Below are 27,836 nucleotides of genomic sequence, written 5' to 3' on the forward strand. Positions count from 1 at the left end.
GAAATATGTTTGAGGCTTACAGGAGCACGTAACATGTTATACTGGCAAATTCCACAACAGGTGCATTTTCTCTTTAGGTGGCTGCTACTCATCCTCAGCTATGAGGCATGAAAACAGGACAAGTGTCTCATAGTCCTTACTCAGCGCCCAAGACAATTCTCTTCAAAAGCACGTTTGTCCTGATTGTCCTCACAATTAATTTCTGCTAGGAAGCACTCAAGGAATTAATTAATTTTAGCCTTCCACTCATCCAAGTATTTTACTGTTTAAAAACTTGATAGTACCCATTAAAAAAGCACACATGCTTACTAGAGTAAGATTTTCTTCTGCAAAACTTGCTTTTCTTTTGCAAAAACCAAGTATTTGGCTTTTAAAACTACTTTTGCAAGAGTTGAGGTGCTAGTCACTTTGGAGAAGAGCTGGTTACCATATATATATATTGTGATGATGCCAAGTTGTGATGTGAGAGCGGAGGCTTCAGCTGGAAGCTCCTGGTGAAATTCCATCCAGGTTTAAATTGTTCTGTTTAGTTAAGGTCCCTCTTGGAGTTTCAGCTGGAAATATCTGGCCTTTGTTTCACTTCAGAAGGGAAGAGAGTGTGTGTGATCTGTATTGTATAAATATTTTATCCATACAGAGCTTCTCATACAAAATGTTTTCTTTGTAGTACCAGAAGTGTTGACTCTCAGCTGTAGTGCAGTGGCCCTTTGAGTTTTGAAGTCACTGTTGTGTGTAGTGATGTGATGCTCCTCATTAGGAAGGAGATCAGAGAAAAGTTGCACTCTTTCAGCTCGTGTTTGAGGGGTATTTTCCTCCGGGGTTGGATTGGGTGCAGTTCTGAAGGGCTGCTTCTGCAGGGGTTAAAGAGATGAGTATTTATGACTGGTTTTCAAAGTTGGCTGGAAATGGTCCACTAACTGGCTGAAGCTTGATTTCAGAGTTGAAGGGCACACATAGAGATCCCCAGCCCCTCTCTCTCTGCAGCTCTGTTCTCTGCAAAGAGTGTTCTCATGTCATTCTTTGTTGTTTGGATAATACGAGGGAAGAAGAAGGAGTAAGGAGGAAGAAAGCTGTTTTTTACTGTGAGAATGCCCAAGACCTTTCATAACTAGGCTTTGGGTGAGATGGTGGCCTCTGTTAGTAGAATATAAGTAATAACAAAAGTATCTGTGCAGAAAATGAGTGCAGTAATTAAATATCTTTCTTTTTATTTCCCCTCCAAAGATCAAAGAGGATCGACTCTTGATTAATGTGCAATAGAATTCATTAACATAGTAAAATGTGGAAAAACAGGCTATTGGTTATTAGTACACAGACATTTGCTTTAGGGAACTATAAATACTTTTTGTTCACTAATTTGCCCTATTGCTTTTGCTATTTTTTCTGTGTATGCAACTCACTCGAGAATACCACACCTAGAAATTTAGATGCAGCCTTTATTATTCTGTATGCATATCTTTTCTCTTTTCTTTTTTTTTTAAGTGGTGCAGAATGCTGCCTCTGTGTTCCTGCCTTGCTTTCCCAGGCAGTGTATGCAGGGCTTTGCTCCGCTTGCCCGCTCTTTTTATACGACACCAAGTGCTGTTTATTTTTCTCCTAGCAACCTACTGGGCTCCTCTTTGTCTCTAGGTCTAAAAAGAAGATTTTTTTTCTTTTTTTTTCTTTGTAGGTATGAATGTTTAAGGTTGACTGCTTTGTGTTCAAAGATGTGACAAAATTTCTCACCTACTAATGCTTGTTTTTGAGGTAGTCCCAAAAAGAACAAATTCTAGCTAAGATTTTTTTCCAACACAGCAAGGTCAGGAGTTTTTAATAGATTTTACTTCAATCCAGAGTCTTTTTTAATTTGCATTATTTGCTTGAATAATGTAGCCCTCCTAATATTTTCCAAGCCACTTACACTTAACTAATCACTTACACTTATCTTCAGCATAAACCTCATTGATTTTATTTCTCATTGAAAACATCGGTAGTAGCAAATATAATCCTATTGGCTCACAGTCTATTAGAAATAAAATTATATTAAATGTCTTGTGGGGTGTGAAGAGGTTAAATCAAGGAGAGTCATCTGAGAAAGTCATCCTGGTGTGCAAAACATAAATCTGGTTTATATTTAAACTACGTGTCACCCACCAGCTAAAAATAGCAATGATCATTAAAAGCCAATTTGCTGCTAAACATTAATAGACATTTATTACATCATAACAGATCTGAAAGACAATTAAACTTATCTTTTTCCTAGATAACTTTCCTTTAAAAAGGTGTTATTCATCTGGCTTTTGCCATTAATCATATTTACTAGCGATTTTTGTTCCTCTTGATATTGTGCATGTATGCATAGTGTTGTGTGTAAGGTGGTTTCCTGTTGTGTCTTTCAAGAGCAGTACATTTTCAATGGGAAGAGTTGCTATCCCTCCTTATACTGCCTGTTAGCTTGCTACTCAGTACAAAAAGTTAAGGAAATTTACAATTTCTTAGAGTAACACAAGTCATATCTGCCACCGTCCATTTGAGAAGAGAAAGCTAAGCAAGAGCAGGATAAAAAAATGCGGTGGATGCGATTTTACACATAGGAAAGAGGTTGCAATACCTCAGTCAAGTGGTACCTTTTCCCTGTGTTATTCCTGCATATAGTACTTTTTGCAAGTAGTGAGTGGAGCTGGAGTAAGTCGGAGGCTGAGGAAGCCCAGCACTGTCGGAAGTATGGCTTCCTACGAGAAGTGCAGTCATGATCCTGGTATTTTTGGTTCATGTGTTGCTATCTGTCAGGTCCCATGAAACAAGCCATCAAAGAGAGGGGGCAAGGCTTTGTGCTTCAGCTCAGCATTGCTCACTTCTCTGTGGCTGTTGATGTCTTTAACTGTGCTCTTTAACCTTGGTAGCCAAAGAACTGTGGGGCCAACTGGGCTGTGAAGGGGAGTGCCCCAGGGTGGGCACAAGTCAGCCCTTGCCTCCTTTTCTGAATTGCAGGGCTCACAAAAAGTGGTCCACTGTCATCTTTGTAAGTAAGAAACTTCTCTGATATAATGCTGCTTTTGGAGGAGCAAACAGCTGTTCCTGGCTGATGCATGGAGGGAAGGAGGCCACTAATATGAGCTCTGGGCTGCTTCCTGATGGATTCAGGCAAAAGAGAAGTGGATTTTCCCTGCACACCTCAGCAAAAAATCCCATCCATGTAGTGGAGGTAAATGTCACTAAACCTTCTCTATGGATATCTGCAGCTGCTCGTCGGTCTGCAGCAATGCAAGTTACAGAGGTCCCTTCCTGCCAGGAAGAGGAAAGGAAGAAAACTAAAGGTGGTATGAAGGAGACAGCAGGAAGGGAGAGATAGGGAGGATAAATTAATATTGAATAGTATTTTAAAGGCTGCACCCAGAGGCATTTAGGAGTAGTCCTTCTCTGGTCCCAATATCTGACTACGCTTCCCCTCTTTGAACTCTCATGGAATTTTCTGTCACTTCCATTGGCTAATTTTCTCCTTGGGGGCTGTCGCTTCCTCACGTTAAAGCAAGACCCTGTGCAGGATCTGTGCCATCACAATTACAGTCATAGTAAGGCTCTTGAAGAAATGGGGCCAGCATGTGTGGGAGAGGTGATGCCTCAAAACATAAGCTGAGTTTATGGTAGCAAAGGGAAATTAAAATTATGCTGACCCTGGTGATAAGTTTGCATTTTCAGTGCACGCACCACACGTGTTTTATTTGTCACAGAAGAATTGCCGAAGGCTCTATGGAATGCAAATAAGCATTGTGAGAGCATTGTCAGACCCAGACTTTCGACATCCTCTAACATTCACAGGAAAAAACAAAACAACCACAAAAAAACGGGATTTGATTAAAAGTCATGCAAATTTCAAACCAAATATGTTGAATTATGTTTATTTACCACCGGTTTACTGAGCCTCTGAGCTGTATCTGGGTCCTATTTTTAAGCTTCTCTCTGCAAGGAGAAATTTACTTGAAAAGAAAGCTGAAATTTTTATTATTGCAAGGAGCTGCCACATATTGAGTTTTGCAATGAAATCATAACTGTTGGCAATACTGTGAAGAGTGCTTGCTTATGCATTATTTTCCCTCTATAAAGATGTGCTATCAACTAAAACATTTGAGGAAGATGGGTGTATTATGTAGGGATAATAAATTTCTGAGAAAGATCTTAACACTTCCCCAAAAATTTTTAAGAAGATTGTTGCAATGATTGCTGATGACATAGGATTGTTCCAGGTGGTCAGAAGTTGATGGTGCTGTGCAGCTTGTGTGAAGAGCTGCATAGCTTTTCCCAATACTTACAGGGGGGTTTTTTTTGCCCTGATGGGTTTGGAGTGGAGGGACTGACATGCTTCTTGCCAGCTGTGATCTGCTTTAGCAGGTGGTGCTTAACCAGCGAGAGTACCAAGTTTTTTGTAATCAGTTTTCAGAAAGCCCGTTGATCTGGGGTGGTAATGCAATACAAACATTTGCATATTTTACCACATCCTCACATGATACTCTGCACCTTTTGAAATTTTGCATGTGTTATCATATATTTGCACACATGCAGGGACCTTGTGAATGGTGTACTTTCCTCTTAAATCTGTGATGAATTATATTGCCAAGGATAACCAGCAGGCACTTAAAGAAAGTCTGGAACATTGAGTAGCTGTGATATTCAGATGTACAATTCAGTACATTCTTTCTAAGCTTCTAGACCATATTTTCAAGACTCTTAACTTTTCTCTCTCTGTTACTTCCCCCATCCTTCCATGTGCAGTCACAAGATGTCTGAATGGCTTCGCTGTTAGTACAATTTTAATTTTCTGCTGAAATTGCTTTGATTCTGGATTGAATGGGAAAACCAAAAAGCAGCTGATAGCTCAAGTTCCCCTTTTGACCTCTGGAATAGCACAAAAGCCTCTATTTCACCTACAAAGGAAAAAAAAACCCAAGACCCACTATATTCAGCTGATCTGTATTTGGGTGTGCTTTTCATCAAAGGCTTGATTAATCTGAATTGAATTAACTCAGTTAACACTTGAGAGTTATTTTGCAGCAAATCCCGCAGAACATCTAAAGAGCTCTTTGTCACTTTGAATTATAGCCTAAACAGGTGGTTGATGAGCCTGGTTCGAGCTGAGAGTGGCTCCTTGCTGCCTTGGCCTCTCTCCTCAGGGAAGTGCAAGTAGCACTGCAGTCATACCCGAGAATCCAGGATAAACACTAACTTATTAGACCTTGTTGTCATTGTTGTGTGTTTTTAAAGCTTTTAAAATTACATTCCAGAGTGCTACATCAGGTATAAGGGTGGAAATAACAAGCAGAATGGTCTTGGGTTCTCAAACAAGATGGATGAAATGAATATTAATGTACAGGAATGGCAATTCAGTGCAATAGAGGTGCAAGTGCTCATTTTAAGTCTTTCTTGGAAGAAGTGACTTAGAAATACCGTGTCATTTTGCACATAATGGGTGAGAGGGTTGAGTCATTTCCTTCAGGGTCCACAGCCTCAGCAGAGGTGTGAGAGCAGCAGCAGGGTCTGCAGTGCAGAAAGAGGACATGTAGGTGTGAGCAGTTTGAACCCACCACAATCTGGTGTGTCCTGTCACCCTAAGAAGGCTCCCTGGCTCTCTCACAGTGCTTCCTCACATCTGGCAAGCTTGAAAGATGAAGAGCTAAAAGCTGTGGACAACTCTCATTATTTTGAGAAACAAAAGTGGTTTTTTCTGAACTCAGTGAGAGCTCTGACTTCATAAGCATTTGTGGTATAGGATGAACATTCTCCTGGGCTGAATGCAGACAGAGATAAAAGTTTACAGGCAATTCAGTTGATCTCAGAAACGTGTTCCTGACTTCTTAAAAATGCACATAAAAAAATCTGTTTATCAGTGACCATGTAGCAGTAGCTTCAGTGAGTGGCTATGAGTGAAAGTGTGTGTGGAAATGCCAGGAATGCAGCTTGCTGCTGCCCTGCTCCCCCTGTGTTACACCGTTGGTAATGTCTGTGTAACCTTTTACATAGCAGGCTGTGTTGCTGCCACCACAAAGTGACCAGGGAGCCATATCCTGAGTACCTGAAATGAAAAAATGAATTGAAAATGAATTTCAACAGGATAAAGATGGAAAGAGACTGGAGGACCAGAACCTTTTCTTTTTAGCCATGTTGCAAAAAATAAACAAAACAAAAAAAGTGTTTTGCAAACAACTTACAGCCAAATGTATTGAAGACTTTTTTTTGTTTAGCCATTCATAATGGGAGTCAAAATACAGCTCATTCTCTTACTTATGGAAATTTTCTAACATTAAATTGCAGTTAATTTAATTTTGCAGATATTGCATGTTTTATTTTTTTCTTGCTGGGTTATTTCTCTTCCCTCTCTTAACAAAGTTCTGAATATGTTGCCTGAAATAATCTCAAGTAGCAGATGCTGAGAATGGGGAATTACACCCATGGTTCTAGCTTGGACCATCAGCTTCAAGGAGTTTAATTACTTCCAAAATTTCCCTTTGTAAATAGTGAATTTAAATTATATTTGTTTGAAATATCACACTTATTTCCTACTTATTAGGTGACTTTTGACTTAGAGGAGGAGAATAAGTGCTGGAATCTTTATTCTATAAAGAAATATAAATCAATCTTTGTATCCTTGATTTGTTTAAGTTAGTTTTGCTCTGCCCATTTTCAGGGGTGGGGAGGAAATTGCTGCAAGTAAAACTGGATAAGAAAACCCCAGCATTCTTATCTGGCTTTTGCTTATGGGCCCCTTTGTAAGAGACTGTCTCCCCTCCCCTGGCTGCTTAGAAAATGCTGGATACCTGGAGCAGCTTTTGCCCTGTGAGAAGGGTAGGGAACAGCTTTGTGCAGGTGCAAATGCTGTGTTTGGAAGAAGGCAGTAATTAAATGGAGTTCTGACAGGTTTGGCTTGCGCTGCTCTGAATTCTGCTTTGAATTCAGCCTATCTGTTCACTCACCACATGAACTGGTTTCCTTTTCTTTTCACCCTCCCTGTAGGCTGCCGACAGATGAGCTCAGAAAATGCTCCATGTGCTGCTTGACATCAACTGCTGAAGAACAGACTTGGGTAGATGTTGAGATTGTCAGTGTATCTATAATGCTCTTTTATGAGCAACGCCTTGATGAGTACTTCACTGCTCATCTCCTCTCTACGAGGCCTTGGTTTCCTTTATTTAGCTTTCTCCTATCCTGTCAGTAGCACTTTGAGCTGGATTTTTGGGAACTGCCAGCACGCGGTTCTGGTTTGGGTGATGCAGCAGATCAGACTGTCAAGGTGTCAGGGGCAGCCCTTTGTGCATAAAGGTCAGTGAGCAGAAGAACTTTCTCTTAAATCAATGCAGGCTGCATCATCTTTGGGGTTTAAGTCCAAACCCCTTAAGTCAAGCTCTTAAATTTTTCACTCTGATAGTGTATCCCTTTCTTGCATCAATAAATGTAACACTCTGCATTACGGTTCACAGATAGTGAAGCGTTTTCTCTTGTTTCTCTCCTTGGCTGCACTTTACCTGGAGGTAATCCAACGATGAAGTGAATTTTGTTTTGCAGGCCTCTTTCTGCTGCTTGTGGGAGTTGAGTGACCATTAAGAATAAGGCTTGTTCCACTCATTTCCTATGTAGCTGTTTCCCTGCAGATACCCAGTTCTCAAACATGCTGTGATTATTTGATTACATGGAATACAAACCCACCCAGAATTATGCAGCATTCCAATGTACTTGGTTAATCTAGTGGTGCCCTGTGTTGTTAAACACAGCTGGCATGTCTCCAGGCACATTGTGTATTTGGTAATATTTGTGTGTGAGCTTGAGTTGAAGGCTTTGCAGAAGTTTAAGGGCAAGGTTGTGCCAGCCAGGGTGTGCAGACACCACCTAACAGGTCTCATCTCTGGCAGGAAGGATGGCAGGGCAGAGAGTATTTGGTGAGATTTACAACTGGAGTAAATGGTGCATAATGATGAGCTAGTCCTGTTGCCTCTCTTGCACAGGAGCTTTGTGACTCAATAATGTACTTTCTAGGAGGATAAAGTGTATATTTGTGGCTCTGGTGGTTCCAAGACATTAGTTCTCAAAAATTAGGGTTTGGACTTTGCAGAGGGTGTGTGAATGCTTTGCTCATTCTGCCTCAGCCCATGAGATGATAGGAAAAAAAATCCTCAAATTCTATCATGCAGGAATGCATAGACAGATAAAAAAAATTTAAAGGGCTGTGTGTAAGTATTTGCTGACAATTATCCCTTCTCTGGGATAGAAAGCCTAATTAATTTGTGGCTTCTTCAGTTATACTCAAAACCCTTTTACTGCACCATAATGTTATCTCTTTCTAACAGGTTTAGATTACTCAGAACTGATTCAGTTTAAACAAATAAAAATCGAAAACAAACCTTGGCTCCTTCACTGCCTGGCTGAGCTTTTGCTTCAGGGAAGTGTACCTGTGCTTGGATAGCTTTCACCCATCTCTGTGTGCCTTTTCAAATTTTGTAGCACAAAAAGCTTCTCACTTTTAAAACTTTACAGAGGATGCTATAGAAAAAGCATGCATAAATAATGGCAGTGCTGTAGTTTGATGTGTACTGGTAGCCTACTAAAATATAAATGGAAAACTTGATCACTGTTTAGAATGTACAATTTAAAATATTCATGAGGCTCTTCCCTATTTGAAAAGCATACTTTTAATATTATCAGTGACCATTTTGATTAGTCCCAGCTCGAGCAAAGTTTTAATTTCAAAGATGTCCATAAAGAAGCCACTTGACTTCAAATTGACCTTGGATTTTTAGTAACCCCACATACAGAGATGAGAAAAAAACTATGGAAACTAAATGCTACATTTGAGTGAACAAATTGCAGGGACAGACTGGGGAGGAGAGTCAAGTGAGAAAATAAAATCTTGGCAGTGCAAGATATATTTATTAATAAAAAATGCAGCTTCTTTATAGACTTTGGTTCCGAACAATATGGGGTTTTATTTAGTTGATCAGTAAAGATAGGAAGCAAAACAAAGGCCACTTTGTCATGCCAGACTTTCAGAAATATACCCGCATCACAATGGCATGCAGCACAGTTTTTTCATACAGCTTTTTGGCTCAGACTTGGTTTTGGGTAAGAACAAAAGTTGGCAAAAACAGCTTCTGTGCTCAGAGAAGAATAACTTCTGTTGATCAGAGATTTTTGGAGAGATTTTTAATTAGACCAGTACTGTGAAGACTGCAGAGTCTAAGGAGCTCTAAACAGATATGTAAAGTACTTTTCAATTCCTCATATTTCCTCATCATTTCAGAGTCAGTGGGGAGCTAAGTTTCAAACTGCTGCCGCAGTTTAACTCTGTGTAGTTGTTTTTTTCCTGCCAAGTTTGAGTCACCGTGGCCATCTAGCCCCTTCTGGAGAGATTAAATTGATGGAAAGCTGGAATACGTTCTCCAGTTAAATGAGCGAATGTTTCTATTCAAGCGCGGATTCAGATTTCCCCGCGCTTTCCTGTGAGTGCGTGGGATGGACAGGACCATTATTTTTAATTCCTCAATAAATTGAGGAATTGAGTTATACAATAAATAACTGCAGAGCTCGACTAGCAGTGAGTAGAAAGTAGCTGGTTGCAGGATAAGGGTGACTTTGGGCTCTGCTTGGGCTCAAAGCCTGGTCCAGATGCAGTGATTAAAAGCCATACAGGTCGCCCCAACAGAGAGAGGCTTTCTGGCATATCATCAGTGGAAATGCTCCCGAGCTGTGTTACTAATCCCACTGCCTGGCCTGCTATCTTGCCGTTAGCATCCACGTCCGAGGCACGGCAGAAATGCAAAAGGGAGGGAAAAGTCTCAGCCTTTTTGTTCAAAACTGCTGTCTGGGGCCCTCTTTTGAGAGAGGAGGCAGAGCACTGGTTATCCACCAACTGGTTCTCTGCGCAGGCATAAGTTTTAATTCCTGTTTTATGTAGGAATGTGCACGCATCTGAAGGGCCGGGGAGTGGGGAAGACACATTTGCCTTTACAGCTGCTGGCAGCAAAGAAATGCAGCAAGACTTGATTGAAAACATCTATCTTACTGTTTTACTAACTGCAGTTTTTTCTTTTCCTTTCTCATTTGTAGGTCTCAGACTCTGGATACTGGCTGTGGGATTTTTTTTTTGTTAATTTTTTTTGTTTGGTTTTTTTCCTCCTTTTTGGATGTGAATTGAAGGCCAACAACAGTTGAAGTGTTTGGAAGCAAGTGCAGGAGGACACTCATCTTTTTATTTGAACCCTTGTTTGCTGGGATACTTTCAAGCTCTCCTTCACAGTCATGTGGTCATCACAGCTGCTGTTCTTCACAATGCTCTTAACACCGTTTGCCCATGGTGAGTGAGAGATGCTGTAAATGTGCCTGGGGGAAGGGAAGAGAAGAGAAAATAGCAAGGATTTTGTCTGTCTTTTCCTAATGGTGTGGGTTTTTTTTACAGGATGTTGATTTCTCTCCCTGCTTGCACCTCATGTCTTTGAGATTCCCAGGTTACATTATGACTTAACTATTGAAACAAAGAACTCTGGTGACACATAAAGGCTTCTTTTTCTGAGTTTAGCTGTCAAGTTAGACAGACTTTTACTTCCCTTTTCTTGGGGAAAAATGGATTTATTATCAAACAAATCAGAGTAGGGTAATGAGAAATAAAGGCAAATTGTAAAAAACACCATCCCTCCCACCTCCCTTCTTTCTGAAGTGAACTTACTCCCAGTTGTCCCTACCTCCTGCCCTGCAGCAGTGCAGGGGCACGGGGAATGTGAGCTGTGTTCAATTCATCACATTTTGTTTCTACTGCTCCTTCCTCCTCAGAGGGAGGAGCTCTCACATTCTTCCCCTGCTCCAGCTTGCATTCCTCCCATGGGATCACTCGTCCTGCCAGCAAACCTGTTCCAACCTGGGCTTCCCTCTCCACAGAGCCACAGCAGGGGCACAGCTGCTTCACCTCCAAGGGCTGCAGGGAAATCCCAGCTCTGGCACGTGGAGTGAGCACCTCCTGCTCCTCTTCCTTCACTGACCCTGATTCCAGAGCTGTTTCTCTCACAAAGCAGCAGCTTTGTCCCCTTTTTTGGGTATGTTATCCCAGAGGCTCTGCCACAGTCCCTGCTGGACTCAGCCTTGGCCTGTGATGGGTCTGTGCTGGAGCCAGCTGGCATTGGCTCTGTCACACACAGGGAAAGCTTCAAGCAGCTTCTCACAGAAGCCACCCCTGTAACCAGCCCCTCCCTCCCCAAAACCTGGCCATGCAAATCTTACAAAGAGCTGTAGCAGAAAAATTTAATCTCTTTGATTAGCCAGGAAACTCTTAAGTGAAATGTGACACCTGCAATTCTTTGAAATAAGATTTTTTGAGGCCTGTTGGGTTCTTTTGATATGAGAAACCCAAGTGTATGCTCTAGGAGTAAGCTGCCAGGTTTCACAAGTGCTGAAGGGTTGAGGAGCTCCTATTAGCAGTGATGCTTCCTAAATGCTCAGGGCAGAACTTTGGAAAATCTGTCTGCCTGATTTTTATGATTCTTAAATGGAAGGTGAACTCTACCTAGGATCTCATTTTAATTAAAGGCCAATGGAAGCATGTCTGTAAATGACATGACTCCCTGTATGTAAGCTGTGGGCCCTTGTTTTTAAAATATTCATCAGTCTTTTTGAGCTTACCAACTGGTCCTTTGTGTATGTGCTAAAACACTGGAGGAAAATTTTACAGGAAAGAAGGTGATGAAAAAAAACGAAAAAAATATGATTGGATGGACATGTCTGTAGAGTGCAACCTTACATAACCTTTGAGGACAAAGGCTATCTGTACTATTGTTCTTTATGCAAGACTGCTCCTCATGGATTTGAAAATTAGAATGAGTGTTTAAACTGAGTTGACCAATTAGGGTGGAATGAAAGAGCTGTTCAAAAAGGTGCTCTCCAATCCTCTCCTGGAAAGTTAAATGCTAAATGTTTTGTAAATCTTTATAATTAAGTAGTATTAACAGTGAAAGCAATTATTAGTTCAAATATGCCTCTGGCAGTTTTGTTTAAGATTCTCAGTGCCACTGTAGCTGGAATGTCCTGCCTGATAGTCCCAGTAAATGAAAATGTCACAAGTATCTTAGGAGTCATATTATAGTACAGATGAGCAAATGCCAGAGGTGCAGGAGCTATGTCTGGAAATATTTCTACCCTTTATGCTCCTCTCCAGACTAAATGTACAGGGTGTTTGCTGTGGTGGTAAATTTGACCATCACCCATCCACCCAACACCCACATTATCCGATCAGCTGCTGGTGGAAGCGTGATGGCTGTCTTTGAACAAGGCAGGGAGAACACCCTTGGTCTGAGCCAAACAACTTCATTTGCCTTTCCCTGTTCTGATCTCTGAGTGGCCAGGATGCAGCTTCCATCTCAGCACTGTGGCATGCTGTTCAAACACATGCCACAACCTCAGCTTCCTTATAAAAATAGCCTAGTTAAGCCCTGTTTGTTTGTTTTTTATTTTCTTATTTTTTTATTTTCTCTTTTAGTAATCCTTTTCACTGCATGCAGAAAGCATTCAGAATTTATGCTTAACAGTAATCAAGCATTTGAGCTCCTCTTTCATGATCTGGAATGGCTCCTGTACTGTAGTGATTGCTGGAGATGATATGAGCTACTTTTTCAGACTGACCTTGCTACATCTCATTCCCTTTTTGAGTTCCTTGACACAGCCTCTTCATCCAGAGTGGTAGCTGCATTACTGACAGATTTCTTAGACCAGTGATCTCATAAATTGGAGAGGTGGTGGTGGTGTTTTGATGTTTTGGGGTTTTTTTGAGGGGGCTTGGTTTGTTGTTTTGGTTTTTTTTATACTTTACCTGTATAATTTCTTGTAATAGATTGTGTGTCTTGGGCTGTGATGGCTGTGATGACAGGTACGGAGTCAAAGGCTGTATACTTCAGTGATCTGCAAGATGAAAAGTAATCTTCCAGAATAGTGCCCTGGTACAATGTCATCTTGTTGATAAGCTGTAGAAATCATAAAAGGGGAAAAGGTCGTGAGTCCTTGCATTTCCTCAGTGATGATGTTAATCTGCTGTATCCAAAATACACAGGCACAACACTGTCTGGTTTTGCTCAGACTCCTTTGAATCGTAGTTCACCAAAAAACTGAACCATGTGAAATACTTAAGATAATAATAGATTTGTGTAGTGGCTGCTTTCTTTACTGTTACCCTTGACTTGAATGGGAAATAGCTTCCAACTAATGCCACAACCTGGAGCAGTGTAGAAGCCCCCCCAAAAGCTATCCCCACTCCTAAGCTACAGCAAAGCCTGTAAATCCATTTGTTGCCTAAAACTAAACCTGTTATACAAAACCAGAGAATTACACAAGATAGACTGAAATAATACCAAGGAATAAAATAAAGCCATCAGCAATAACAATAAAAGCAAAGCCTTTTTCATCCTTTGCAAGGGCTCTGCTGAGGGGACAGGACTTTTGCATCCCTGCCTTCTTTTTGCCCCCCTTTGGAAGCTTTTCCCAAAGCATCTGAAGGTCTGGACCCTGGGAAAGTGCTGCTTGGTTTGTGTTTCCCCCCACGTACACCTGAGCAAATGGATCCTCTTTCCCTGTGGCAGGTGGATTTCCAAGAGGCGTTTTCTGGAATGAGCAGCTGTTCTCTTCCTCAGCCTTCCTCCCCTTGACCCCAAACAGAGCAGATTTCTCTTCACCCACAAATGAACGTGTCAAAAGTTCACTTGAAATGAGATGGGCATGACAGGCAGCAGCTCAGTTTGCAAGCCTGGAGAGATGTGCACCTGCTCTGTCACATTGCTGTCGTGCTCCTGTGTGGCTCAGAGCTGAGATTTAAGACTTCCAGACTGCTGGACAAAAATAATAATAGAAATAAAGGGATTCAGAGCTGCATGCTGTTAGGAGCAGGATAGGAAGGATAGCACAGCGACCGCAGTGGGGTGAAATTTTGCACGTCTACATACAAGTGACTTATTTTAGGCTCTGGAAGAGACCTGAAGGCCTGTTGTATGGAAAGATTTTTATCATCCTATCAGATTGGTTTATTATTATTTATTTGCAAATTACTTTTTAAGAGTTGCACTGCATGCCTAATTATATGATGGGCAACAAAGACTGAGTTAATTGTTGTTACTTCTGCTTCTTTTAATAATTCTAAAAAGGACAACCACTTCTTTTTCCAATTAAGTAATAATCCAGATTGCCCAATTTCTGTTGGAGATTGTTATAAATGTAATAAAATCAACAGGTGTGACTATCTGCCTGTTTCTTCTGCTGCTAAGCTCTTGCCTTGTGCTTGTGACATGAGAGTGAGCTGTCAGCATCCTGGATCCTGCTTGGGCAAAGTTCTGGGGTTTGCTTCCTCCTGGTCTTGCAGCTGCTTGGGATTATTTTATATATATATATTTTAACCCTGTATTTATTAATGGGCTACACACTGTTCTCTCCTGATGATCCATGGGGTGGGTTAGTCATTGCTGTGATTGCTTCAATTCCTTAATATTTTCCTTGATATACAATGTGATTTTTGGATTAGAAACACACACTTGGCCAAAACTAAGCAAAACTGGAGTCAGAACAAGTTAAACAATCATGTAACCAAAACCTGGATGAAATTACAGGACAAACAATCGGCATCTGTGACATGATTTAAGCCCAGCTAGCAACTAAGCACCACAGAGATGCTTTCCTACTTCCCTCCAGCCTCGTATATGAATGTGATTCTGTATTTTCATACTAAATCCAAAACACAGTGCTGTACCAACTACTAAGAAAAAATGAGCTCTATCCCAGCCAAAACCAGGACAATCTGACATTGCAGCTAGGACAGACCAGACAGAAGTTATCTGATCCCAGGGGAAGTTGCAAGTGCAGCAAAGTTTCTCAAATAACTTCGGAGATTAGAGCTAAGTTTAAGCTAAAATAGGTTGTAGTTCAGACAAAGCCTGTCAAGTCCTGGAGCCTGGTATTGTTACAAAGCTTAAGGCCTAATACTGATACTTGACAGCACCAAACTGGCAGGACTGCAGATGCTGCTGGCCCAGTTCTAAACTTAAAAAAACCTGGTTGCCTCCAAGAATTCATTTATGCAGTCTTGTGGCGTAGCTGTGAAGTGACCTTCCTGCATTTAGGGACAGATGCCATTTTGTCTCTCCATATGAGAATTAGTTTGAGATGGGGCTGAGCTAATTTATCATTTGCCGAGTAGGAAATGAAATTTGAAGTCCTTTCAAGTCACTGCAGCTGCAAGGAAGAGAGAGAGCCTCGTCTGCTGTCCTGTTGCTGCCCTCTGAGCTCCTGCTCCATCTCTGCAATGCTTCTGGGAGACAGCCATGGCGAGGGCTGCATCCTTGTGAAGGGATGGCACTCCAAGGTCAGGCTGATCTCTCCAGGCATTAGCAGGTCCAGATGCCGAGCCAGTTTCTGTGGGAACAGTGGAAATATTTATTACTGAACAGCACTGGTAGTTGCCTGGTGACAATGATTCTGTTAAAGCGAGCTGCATTATCTATCTTGGGGGAATATATGATGCTAGCAGGCTGGTCTTTGGTGACAGAGTGCTGTTTAATGTGAGCTGAACATTCGCCTCACTACTATTTTAATACGGTGAAAATATTGTCACTGCTTAAAATACATACTGTGTTTCTTTTATGCTTGTACAAGTGTTATGTTAGCTAGTGAATGGTGGATAATTGCCTTTTACTACAATACTCTTTATACAGTCACAATGAAATACAAGATACATGTTTTATTAGTTGTGAAATAGCCAAGTTGACTTCCAGGCTTCTGCCTAACTTCAGTGTTTTAAAGATTAATCATCCTTGAAATATTTATAATGTTTGCTATTCTTGGCAATTTGTATTACCTGCAGCCGTGCCACCTTTTCCATAGTGGAACAAGTGATCGAGGAAGACTTTTCCTGATAAAAGGGGGTGGCTGTTCTCTGTATAGACTACAGCGCTTTCATTAGCAGCATTACACTAAAATAGAGAGTATTAAGTTCCCCATCTGATGACAGATCAATCTATAAACTGATAGAGGGTGAAATTCAACCTTTTTAAGACTATCCATTATTTAATTCTTGTTTAAGCCATAATGCAATGCAAAGGTCTGTGTGCAGACCGAATTCGTTCATGTCTAAATTTCACAGTAAATAAGGAGGGAAATTTTAAGCATAATGTGGGGTTTTTTCTTCAGTTTTTGGCAAGTGTCTGCTCAAAGAATCTTCCTCCTATAGGGAGGAAAGAAGACCTTTTCCTCCCAGTTTTCCATATCAGGACTAGGGCTATTTAATGTTTTCATCAGTGGCACGGACAAAGGGATCAACCCGCTGCATCCTCAGCAAGTTTTTTGTTGACACCAGGCTGTGTGATGCATTGCCATGCCTGAAGGATGGAATGCCATCCAGAGGGATCTGAACAAACCCCAGAGAAGGGGCTACAGGAAGGTTGTGATGTTCCACAAAGCCAAAGAGTTCCACTGTGAGGGTGGTGAGGCTCTGGCACAGGTTGCCCAGAGAAACTGTGGATGCCCTATCCTGGAAGTGTTCAAATCCAGACTGGGTGGGACTCTGAGCAACCTGGTCTAGTGGGAGGTGTCCCTGCCCATGGCAAGGGGGTTGGAACTGGATGATATTTAGTGCCTTCCCATCCTAAACATTTGATGGTTTTTATCATGTGTGGTGTATGGCAGCAGCATGTGTGGGTTTCTTCCTGAACTGCAGCAACAGAAAACGTGCTCGCAGCAGCAGGAGGGGGTAAGCTGTGTTACCTTTCAGGCCTGAAATATCTGATGCTTCTGTCATTTGTAACAATTTCCTGACAAGACTGATTTCTGTTCTCTAGTGACCAACTCTGAGCTCTGATTTTTTCAAGTGTTAGCCAAGCCATAAGATGTGACAGCATGTGAATTACAGTGCAGTAATTCCCACCCAGCACATTCAGACACAAAGATGAAGGCCAAATGGCCTCTGTGCAGTCAAGTGTGAATTATTGCACCATAATTTAATTCCTATTATATTTTACTGTGATTGTAAAAATGTTTTTATTAGTGAACTTCTTTAAGAAAAGTCAGTTTTTAAAAAACAGAACTGAGAAGTGCAATGCTGAGCTTCTCACAAAGAGGTGTAAATAGCAATAAGGAGTTTTGTTAAATCCTGAAAGATTACATTTGTGTAGTTAATAACCCTAGGTAATGAATAGGTGTCATGGTGCAGACATCTGCTGTCTAAAAAAGCTGACCTTACTCTAAGTATTCATTTTGTATCAGCTGCCAGTCAGTTGCTATGTAGAATGATTAGGTTTCTTTGTTTCTGACCCAGACGTGATTTGATCTGGAAGCCTTAGCTTGCAGCCAGTCTCTTGAGGCTTCCAATCTTCTCCCAGTTCAGGCTGTGCACATGTGATGTCTGGTGCATTTTGGATTTGGTCATTTTGAGCAAGTGCTGAGCAAAAACACAAGGTGGTTTGGTGGCAGCAGTTTGGAGGAGCATCAGAAAGGGATCAGGCTGATGTATTGGGGAAAAAAATAAACCAAACTGAAAACAGCTTGGGTGGTAAAACAAAAGGACCATGATTGCCTTAAAAGTCTTTCTTAATTTTCCTTTTCCTTTGTCTTTCTATAAACCTTTAGCATTCTTTTTTTTAAAAATTGAAAAGTCAAAGCTCATGCAGTTAAGGGGCCTTAAAGGTTACCAGGCTAAAACCTTCTTCCCAATGAATTGTTTTGAAAGAATTAAGAGAAGCCATGTGCTTGAAATGACAGGATCTCTGGGGTATTGCCTGGCTTGCTCTTGGAATTCAGGAAGATGTTGAAATTATCCAACCATCCTGATCCAGGTCTGTCACTTTTGTAGTAGTTCCTGGCTAGCAAGTACTGTTAGATAGCCCTATTCCTCACTAGTCCTTGTCATAGCTAAGCACAGAATAAATATGGGATTGCTATTAAAAGTGGGTACTTTCAAGGCAGTTACTCTCTAAATAAATTTTAGTTACGTTCTCAGCAACTTACAACTCATCAGGAAATTGATGGGGCCAAAGCTGTTTCACTTCTGCTGGATATGGATATTAAGATTAGCATCCCAATGAAAAACCACAGTGGTTTTCTGTGTAAGTGATGCAATTACTGTGGTTTGGCATTAGATGCAAATGCTTGAAAAAAAGCAAACCAAACCAAAAGAACCCCAAAACCAAACCACCAAAAAGACAACCAAGCAAAAAAGCTTGCCTGATTTTTCCAATTATTCATGAGAATGATCTCTCTATACATCCCTTTTGGAGTTAATAGTCCTTAAGGAACCAAGACTGAAAACTGTAGTGTCTCAGAGCTGACTAATATGGGTACAGACATCCCCTAGCCAATACCCAGAGGTGCCATGGAGCACCAGGAATATTTTCACATCTGCAGCTTTCTACACATGAGAATTGACTTTGTCCTGGGTCTTCCTGGACATGCAAGATACTCCAAAAGGACTGTTTTTTGGGACATGCTGAGGTCCAATGAGGCTGGTGCAGTAAAGAAAGAGCAGCAAAAGTGAGCAGCTTCCCCTTCCTGATTCTCATGAACAGGGGAGATAACTACCCACTCATTGCCTATTTGTTTTCGCCTATTGCATCGTTACCTTAATTTGGCTAATTGCTGATTCCTGTCTACTTTGTTAATGATGAGCTTCCAGATAAAGCTCCTTTTCATGAAAACAGGAAGCTGTCAAGGATTGGAGAGATCCTGATGTTCTGGGCTGATTGAAGGGGTTTGGTGGGAGAGGCCATGCATCCATTCCCCCAGTGAATGGAGAAGTGCAGGACCTAAGGACATCTGTACAGACAAAGCAGCTGAGTAGTACTATGGCAGAGACATCATTTTTAGCTGTGCAGGTGGAGGCCATGGCCAGGTTTTCTAAATGCAAAAGCTTGCTGTGTCCATCCTTTCTGTGCAGCTGGAACACCTCTTTTCTGGATGTGAAAATTTGTGGGATTGCTCACAAATGGGTTGTTATTTCTCCTTTCTTTTTCTAATAATGTCAGCTAAGCTTAAACTGTTGGATAGAAAAGAAAACTTGTGAGAATTTTCTGGCCCTAGTTCTCTCATACATTGAAGCTGGGCATGTTGAAATACTCCAAGATAAAATGAGAAAAGAATGGCAGTGAGGGAATGAATTATGGCTACCTGCATTCTTGCACCTCCTCCTCAGCTGCTGCTAACCTGCTCCCGTGAGTTCTGGCTATGCCTGCTGTTTTCCTGCTAGGGAGAGCACCCCTTGCCCAGATAAAAACAGCAAGAAGCAGCTCTTTATTGCAAATGAAACTGCTGATTCCCCAGAAGATGCCTCTAACATCCATTTTATCAACTCCACCATGTTAAATGAGTTTTAGAGCCATCTGATGTTTATTACCCCATGGCATATTTACTGTTGTTCAGTTGTTTCCTTTATTGATCATGATTTTTTTGCACTGGATATGTTTGATGATGTGTTTTTTTCTGAATTGGGAAGACGTTTCCTGCTGCTCAATGAGCAACTCATCTGGGAAAGATGCTGTGGTGTGGGAAAAATTAAAAGCATGTCAGAGACTTCAGTAGATTTTCCTCACTTGGAATTTCCCCGATTTCATCAAACAGTTTTGTGCTGGGCAGCCTCCCTGGAATATTCCTCCCAGGCCCTGGCAGGATGATCCCTGTCATGGTTCTGCTCCAAGCTGTGGGATGTGCAATGGGTTTTTGGCCAGCACCACACAGATGCTGCAATCTGCTCATTGTGGCAAGCGTGGGCCTGGGCTGGTGGGTTTTAGTTACAGTGCAGTACTGAATGCATCCCATAAACTCAAGGCATTATAATCACAGCAGCACATACTTCTGTATATTCCCTTGTGCTTTGCTGTGTTGGGCTGCTTTCTGCAGTGCTTGATAGTGGTGGGTGCCTTGTTACACATCCTGAGGTGTAAGCTTGTTTCCTGTAAGACTCACAGGTGCTAAAAAAGACAGTCTGTGCATTAGAATAGGCAGAGGTAAGGACTAGGAATGTGTAATTTTGCTACTGTCACTCCCTCCTTTACGATAATCTGTGGAAACTGAGATGCCTGATGGATTTTAGAAGCTCGGTCAAATTGTCACCTGTTCTTAAATGTCCCGAACATAGAGCCATAAATAAATATAGCATTTTAATACTGAGTTTTTTTAATCACAGAATCAGTGGATTGGAAGAGACTTTCAAGATCATTGAGTCCATTCCATGTCCTAAAGTCCAACCCATGCCCTAAATGTTTTTGGAGTCTGATCCAAGTCCCATTGCAAGTCAGTGTTTCCATGTAAATGCACTCTGAATCTGGTTTGCTCAGCCCAGAGGGGTTACTTTGGGGAAAGCTGGAGTGTAACATGGAGGAGAGGTACCCTGGGCTAATCTCTCACACCTTAGTGCTTGCAGTGAGTTCACTAGATTGAGGGCAGCTCCCCTGCCCTGAGAGTTACAGCATTGTGCTTGGTCCTTATTCTCTTGGTAGACTGATCCCCTTCATGCTTTTATAGGAACAATCAGAAGTCCATCAGTGCTGCCAATTGAAATGAGAATGTTTTTCTCCCCTCTGCAGCTCTTGTTGCTGAAGGTCTGTCTCCAACTTTTAATTCACAGCGTCTTGTTTCTATTACTGAAGTGCTGGAGGCTGCAGTAAGGGCTGATTTAGTATCAGGGGAGTAGATGACAAAAAAGAAGCTGGCTTTGGTATGTCAGTCTCGTGCAGCACTTCTCTCTGCAGTGGGGGGGAGATGTGCCTGTTGGCTTATGAGCAAGGCAGTGTGGCTGGCTGGGCTATTTTTGTCAGGCTGGGGCAGAGCTGAGAGCTTTGTGCCCTTCCAGCCAAGAGTGTGCATGAGCAAATCCGTGTGGCGGAGTCTCTGCAGGCAGGGAAAGCCACGGTGGTGCTCCACAAAGCCAGGGGCTGTTACTAACCCAGCCAAGTGCTGCTTGCTGTGCGTTTCTCCAGAAGCATCCTCTTCCTCCCTCTAACGTGTCCACTCCTCTGCTGGGGCAGGACAGGCAGCAGTGAGGCTGGTAGGTGGTCCTGGGAACAGGAATACCCTTTATTCCTCCACTCTGAAAGACAGTCTCATGGCCAAGTCCTGTTTATCACCTCAGACTGTGTTTTGCCAGCATTGCTGCTCAGTTCTGTGTCCTTGTAATTGGTAGTATGTTTTCAAGCAAGAATGCTTACTTGTAAGAGTTGTAGGAAAATCCAGACCACTTGACTTTATTTTTCTGTGTGTGTTTATGTCCTTTAAATGTAATTTTCATACTGTATATATGCATAAACCCATAGTGAGCTGGTCTTTCTAAACTTGGAATAATGCTAGGAACATTTGACATGCGTTCATGGCCTTGTCGTGACTTGAAATCCAACCTGTCATCACAATTTGTAATCTTATAGGCATGTGCAATTAAAAATCTTACCATTAAATATTGCTCTGGGGGAATTCTGAGGACTAAAAAATCTAATAATGTTTAGTTGTTTTCCTTAATTTGATTTGGAGAGGAAAAAATGGCCTCATGGCCAAATGCCAAATACATAATGAATTCCTATCACCAGCAGACACCTTAGCGTTTGTGAGCCCTGGTCATGAAAGTGCTTGGAAGTCATGTGTTACTGTATCAGCCATAAAAAAATAATGGCAAAAAAGCTCCAACTTGGTAACCTTTAAAAACAAAACAACAAATCTGGGCCTAAATTTTGAGAGCTCTTATTTGTAAGAAGCTGTTTTGGTGTGTCTTCAGCACTGCCACCGCTCCAGACACAGAGCAGTTGTCGTGAGGCACTGCAAGCACGTCCTTGTATCCTGACAGCTACAGCCCTTGTTTCAGATTGCATACCTGAATTCACAGGAGCCTAAGATTAAAGAGCTGGAAGACAGTAAGATGGAGGAGATGAGGCACAAAATGGATGAACCTATGGTCTCTGTGTAGTGTCCTTGAGGATCTTAATTGAAAACAGGATTGGGAATGTTGTTTAGTAGAAACCCAAATGGCTTAGACTATTTGCTCTCTGCTCTGATTTGTGGCACTGGTGCCAAAATCTTCCTAGAGGGCCCCAGAAGGTGAGACTGCTCTATTTTGATGTCTGGCTTGATGTGGATTCCCACCTTGTCCTGTGCATTCTGCCCTGGTAATGCTGGCTGTCCCCCATTCACTTATGGTAATATATGAGCTCTTTCTGCCTTTCTCTCAGTAGGATGTTGAATTGTGGTCTTTCTCCTCTAAACAGCCAGCAGTTCTTGCAAAGCATAGTAACTTAATTATTTAGGGCCTGCACTGATTAGCCTCACATCTTGAGGCTGCGCAGACTCTCAGCTGTGGAACATCTGGTGACAGCCCTGTTTCTCAGAGCCCTAGCCCTTGCACAAATACAGTGCCTTTCTTTTTTGGATAGTAAATATATGACAGATGTGAAATTCTCCAGCTCTTGGGGGAGTGCTTACATGCTGAATTTCATTATCCCTTGTTGGCCAGTTGGCAAAATGCAATCAAGAATAACTTTTGAGGAGGGCTGGTGTATCCAATATCACTCTGGAACGCTATTATGGTGAGAAGCTTAGGGCACAGAAAAGTTGATACAAGGAGGTGAGATCAGTCTCTTTAGCACTCATGAAAATTCATGGAGTAAAAAAGAATAAACCCAGAAGTCAAAAGGAGCTGTGGGTTGTGAACCTCTCCGAGAGTTAGACTCACAACCATTTTAGGGGCCAAGTCCATTTTAATGTTTCACTGCAGTATGTGATTTTTAGTTTTGTTTTATTTATTTATTGGTTTGGTTTTGGGTTTTTTTTTTGGTAGTTTGCAGTGGGATATGGCAATCTGAGTATCTTGTGGAAGTGGTAGCTGCAGAGCTGTCACATGTTCCTTAGTTTTTATAGATACCTTCATTGGTGGTTATATAGTAATAATGCTTACACCTCTAGAGCATTATATGTGAAATGGTTACTAACCATAGCTATACTACCTAGAAAGCAATAGAAATAGCAGCTAAAGCTGTGGGAAAGAGCTAAGTAGAGTTGAAAAATAATAGTAATGAAAAGTATTTTTCCTGGGGAAGCCTGGGTAAATGTTTGTTCATAACACAGAATACCTGGCTTTTACAATATTAAACCAAAATCTGTTTTGACACAGTTTGCTGTGATGCCTCTGATGAGTTCTCATGGCTTCATGTGTGGGGTGCTTTCTCCTGGTTGAACTCCTTGTCTGAAGAAGAGAGTTGTCTGAAGGCTTGGCAAAATGAAGACCGTGAATCCAGGGTGCTCAGTTCTTGAGCAGAGAGGTTCACTGAGCTCTGCTTTTATTGGATTGCAGGGCTGAAAGCAGAGTCTAAGAGAAAGTCATGCCAAGAAACTGAGAAAGCTATTTATGTCCTGACAGTAAAATGATGCTATTGTATAGTAGAGGGAGTGATGGGCTTTTCTTATTATAAAGATCCTGGAATAAGTTCCTAACGTTATTTTTCCTTCCCTCGCCTTCATTTCCCTTCCCGGTTCCCTAACAAGGAGTGGAGAACTCACCACCCCATTTCCTCCCATCTAAAATACCAAGCCCACAGACCATCTCGTCTGGGGAGAATTGTCACTATTCCTCAGAGACTGTCTCCAGGGTAACTTTGTTTGCAGCGTCCTCCCTCGAGGGGCTGCTGCCCTTCAGATGTTGTTCTGGGAAACAAAGCTTTTGCCTGATGCCCTCAAATACATCACATTATAATCCTTTGAATGTATCTGAGCACTTGATTGAACCCTGCAGAAGGCACAGGACTGCCGTGCCAAAGTAGGGCAGGACTGAATAGGTGTCAACAGGATGTCTTGCTAGCAAATGTAGCTGCTTATGTATTGGAATAGATGTTCAGTGAAGCAAGATACCTCTGTGTTCAAGCCACTATCCGGTTTAAAAGCACTCTTTGTTTCAAGAGCTGTGCTGTTCAGACCAGTTCCTCTCGTGGTATTGTTCCTTGCTGAGTATTAACTGATGGGATATTAACTAATTGACTCCCTTTCAAATAGGGGACAGTAGTAAATAATTTATTACTTGACTTGGAGGTTATGTGATGGCTGTGATCGTTGGTGTGGCACTTTCAATCTATCCCTTTAGCAGAAAGGAAGGGACATAAGAAAGGATCTTAACTCTTTTCCTGCAACTTCAGTGCGCATCACACATTGACATCAGGATGTCTGGCATATCTGTGTCCAAGGCAGAAGGACCTGTGAAGTAAAAAAATTTATCAGTATCCATACTTGCAGAAAACTGTAGAGATTTCTGTTGTGGCCTTTGAGTAAGCTACTGATTAAATAAACTTTATCATTCCTAAAAGACAGCTTGTTTCATGGGCAAAATAAGTAAGAGACAGATTTCTATTTTGGATTCTTTCCTTCATTGTGGAAGGTAGTGTGGGATGTTTCCTCCAATGGCAGGCTCCTCACTTTGATGAAACTTGCATAAATTGAATTATTCTCTGTCCTTTATTGCCAAATGGAATTCCAAAGAGAAGAACAGGCTAAAAGTGGTTAGGGAGATACTGTGCAGCAGACATGATCTGCAAGATTGATCGACATGATCTCATATTAGGTCCAATACCCTTGGAGAATAAAACAAAACCAAAAATCCTCCCTTCTGATAGGCAGTTGGTTTGTCACTGCCTGCTGCTTCCTTGTGTGGATGGCATCTGCTGGCCCAACTTTCTCTTCATTAGCAAGGCTGAGGAGAGCTATCCTCAACAGGCAGAGCCCTCTCTGGCCTTGCATGTCACAAGTCAGCAGTGAGGGAAATGGGCTGTCCATGTGTCCTGGTTTGAAAAGGAAGTGAGTTTTTTGGGAGTTTGTGGTGAAAGAACGTGTGCAAGCAGGCAGGTTCTGCCTGGGGACCTGGTACAGCCGTGTGCCTCACATGAGCATCACAGCCTGGGCTGTGTCACCGTGTTAGCTGCTGCCTGCCTGTAATCTGTCACCAGCATCTGGGGCTGACAGGAGCAGGGATGCTGGGGGAACCTTTTCATGGAGCTGGGGGTCTCTGAGGCAAATGCTATGGCACCAGTACAATTACATAATAATGCTGTTGAAATAAAAGCCTGTGGGGTGCTATTACGGATGGGGCTTCATTTTCACAAAGTTTCTGGACTTGACACCGGTTTCCTTAATTTGACACCTTTTTTCCAAACAGAATATCCAAATGGTCCTTAAATTACACTGTGAGTGAAAAGCTTTATAGTAACCATGCAGAGTAACGTGTTTAAATGAAAGCACAGTGTTGTTTCAGTCTGGGGTTTCAGATTTACCTTTCAAATGCTTTTAATCTCTATACTGCAAATTTGACAGATGCCTTTTATTGGTAGAAGACTTTTCATCTACCTGACCTAAAGGACACAGCATTTATTTGCATTTAGGCAGGAGTTTGCAGCACAGTGAATTAGCAGTAAGCCGATACTTTAGTTCTTGTGTTTTCTTTGAGAGTGCCTTTGTATTCTTTTGGATCATAACTTGAGTGCCTTAAATTTCACATATGTAGAATGTATCAATCAATTTGCAATGCAGACATGTGGTCTGCAGAGTACCTTATGGATATGCTAGGTACTATGACTGTTTGTATCCTGTGCTATTTTTATTTTCTTTGACCTTTAATTCTGCTGCTGGTACAAGGTTAAATCTACAAAGGTTATAACGAAAAAGAAGGGAAATTGTCTTGCCAAAGTGTCTTTGGCATGTTGACTCCGACTAGATATCCCACAGTGCTGAGGTGCTCTAACTTTATCACAGTTGTATTCCAAAGTCTTAAGAGCCAGGGACAGCTTGCTGGATAATTGTGGAATATCTAGCACAACGTCTTGGCAGGCTGGGTAGTTTCTAGTACGTTTCATTTTTCATTTCATTTAATCTTCCTAGTGCCAATGTCTGTACCTGTCAGTCAGGTGTTGCTGTTCCAGTTGCTTTGTGGTGGTGGTGATACGACCAACTTTCAGAATTGTGGTTGCAGCTACAGTGCCTCCCAAGGTTGCTTAGCTGCAGGATGGAAACAAAGAACGCTGTAAATCTACCCCTGGGGATGCTGCACAGCTTCAGCAGGAATGGGCACTGCCCTGTCCTCTGTGTGAGGATTGATTTCTGAACACATCAGGGTGTGCTTCATGTGGGAGGGACCCTTCTTGGTCACCAGGTGCTTTCTCCTGTGTCAGTCTCCAGGGAGTGGAGAAGGCAAAGAACAGCAACTGTAATACTCTGATGCCCTGGCAATTTCTCTCCTTTTTCACTTCGCCTCAGAGGATTTATTTTTTCGTTGATTAATCCATTTATTTTCAGAATGGACTGCCTACTTGTTCTGGCTGCTCTTGGATGATGATAAATTGAGGAGGCAGTCATTTTCAAAATAACATTCTACTGGCATCATTCCTTGCTCTAGGTGATGCTTTTTTTGCCTGGTGAATAGAATGGTGTCTAAATAGGAGCAACAGCTGGTCTCTGTGTGCATCACTAGGGATGGGAGAGGCATATGGTACAGGAGATACCCTTTCCCAAGGAGCTGAGATAAAATCTGCTAAACATGACCTTGTTCGCAGCATCCTAGAGCTTGCTAAGGTCTAAGCTATTCCTTGCTCTCTTTTTGACCTCCATGGAGAATGCTCTTTGGGTATATCCAGAAAAATAATCCAGGAAAAATATTTAAATAAATCCTTCTCTTAAAGGCTTTCATTAAGTAGTATTTCCCTAGTTTTGGATCAGCTAATTTAGTAGGTAGGTTTGCTGTCAGCAGTAGTGTATGCTCACAGATCCCTGTTAAAATGCAAATAGTTACTGCAACTCTTGATGTTAGAGACACTATGAAAACACTGGAACCATCCACACAAGGAATAATTCACTTTACTCATTATTTTAATTAAAAAAAAAAACTAAATAAAAACCCCCTCTGTTTTGAGGTTTGACATTTTTCCTACTGCAGCATGATTTTTCCCATCAGAGCCAGCTGTTGTCTGAGTTTTGGTGGAGACATTCACTATGTGCTTGTTAAGAAAACTCTTTGTCATTGTGAGGGCTCCTGGAAACCTCTTACCTTTCATTTGCCCTCGGTGGATGGAAAAAAGAAAATGCACATGAAAAATGGAGTTTTAGTATTTGATGGCCAGGCCAGATTTTGAGCAATATAAAAAAAAATGTGATTTCTTCTCAGTCATTTTGGGATGGGAGATCAATTTTCTAACTAAAAGGGACACTTCTAACCAGAGGAGAACTCTTGAGTAAAACTAGCTTGGATTAAATTGTATTTCATTGTGAGTCCAAATGAAATGAAATGTTTAATTTTTGCCTTTTAGGGTTGGGGTGGTTTTGGTCTTGGTTTTTTTTTTTTTTTTTGGTAGCATTTTCTGTTTTGTTTGTTTGTTTAGGTTTTTGGTGGGTTTTTTTTGTTGTTGTTGTTCTTGGCTTTTTTTTTTGTATGTATGCGTGTTTTATTTTTTTAATGTTTTAGCCTAATTTTTTCTGGATTATTTCAAAAAAAGCTTCCAGAAGGTACTCAATGACTTCAGGACTGGTTTTAGGTGACTAGAGTATTTAAATAATAAAAAAAAACCAAAACAATAAATTACTGTGTTAGTCAGAAAAAAATCATCTCCTGCATCACTGAATTTGGCATCACTGTGATATATCTTGAGATATTTTTTGGCATGCTTCGTGATATGTAGTGTTTTTCTTAAAAGACCCACTTTGTAGAAATAGGTGATTACCTTAGACTGTCAGCTTGTGTTTAAAAATAATAAAAATCTGCATTGCCCTCAAGTTTAATGCAGAGAGCCTTTTGATGTTGTGATTTAAAGTTGTTGCCTGTCTAAAACAAGTAAGAATTTGACTTTGATGACTACAAA

At 41.5% G+C, this 27,836-nt stretch overlaps 1 protein-coding gene across 1 annotated transcript in view; it reads left to right on the top strand.

Annotated features, from left to right (window-relative positions):
- Nucleotides 1-27,836, top strand: part of ADGRL3 (adhesion G protein-coupled receptor L3) — a 482,547-nt gene that overhangs the window by 165,110 nt on the left and 289,601 nt on the right. Inside the window, exon 3 of the mRNA XM_059470076.1 lies at nt 10,069-10,315. Coding sequence (XP_059326059.1) covers nt 10,261-10,315 — 55 coding nt within the window. The 5' untranslated portion in view covers nt 10,069-10,260. The remainder of the gene's footprint in view (nt 1-10,068; nt 10,316-27,836) is intronic.

Source organism: Ammospiza nelsoni, chromosome 4 (assembly GCF_027579445.1).
Source record: "Ammospiza nelsoni isolate bAmmNel1 chromosome 4, bAmmNel1.pri, whole genome shotgun sequence".
Lineage (NCBI taxonomy): Eukaryota > Metazoa > Chordata > Aves > Passeriformes > Passerellidae > Ammospiza > Ammospiza nelsoni.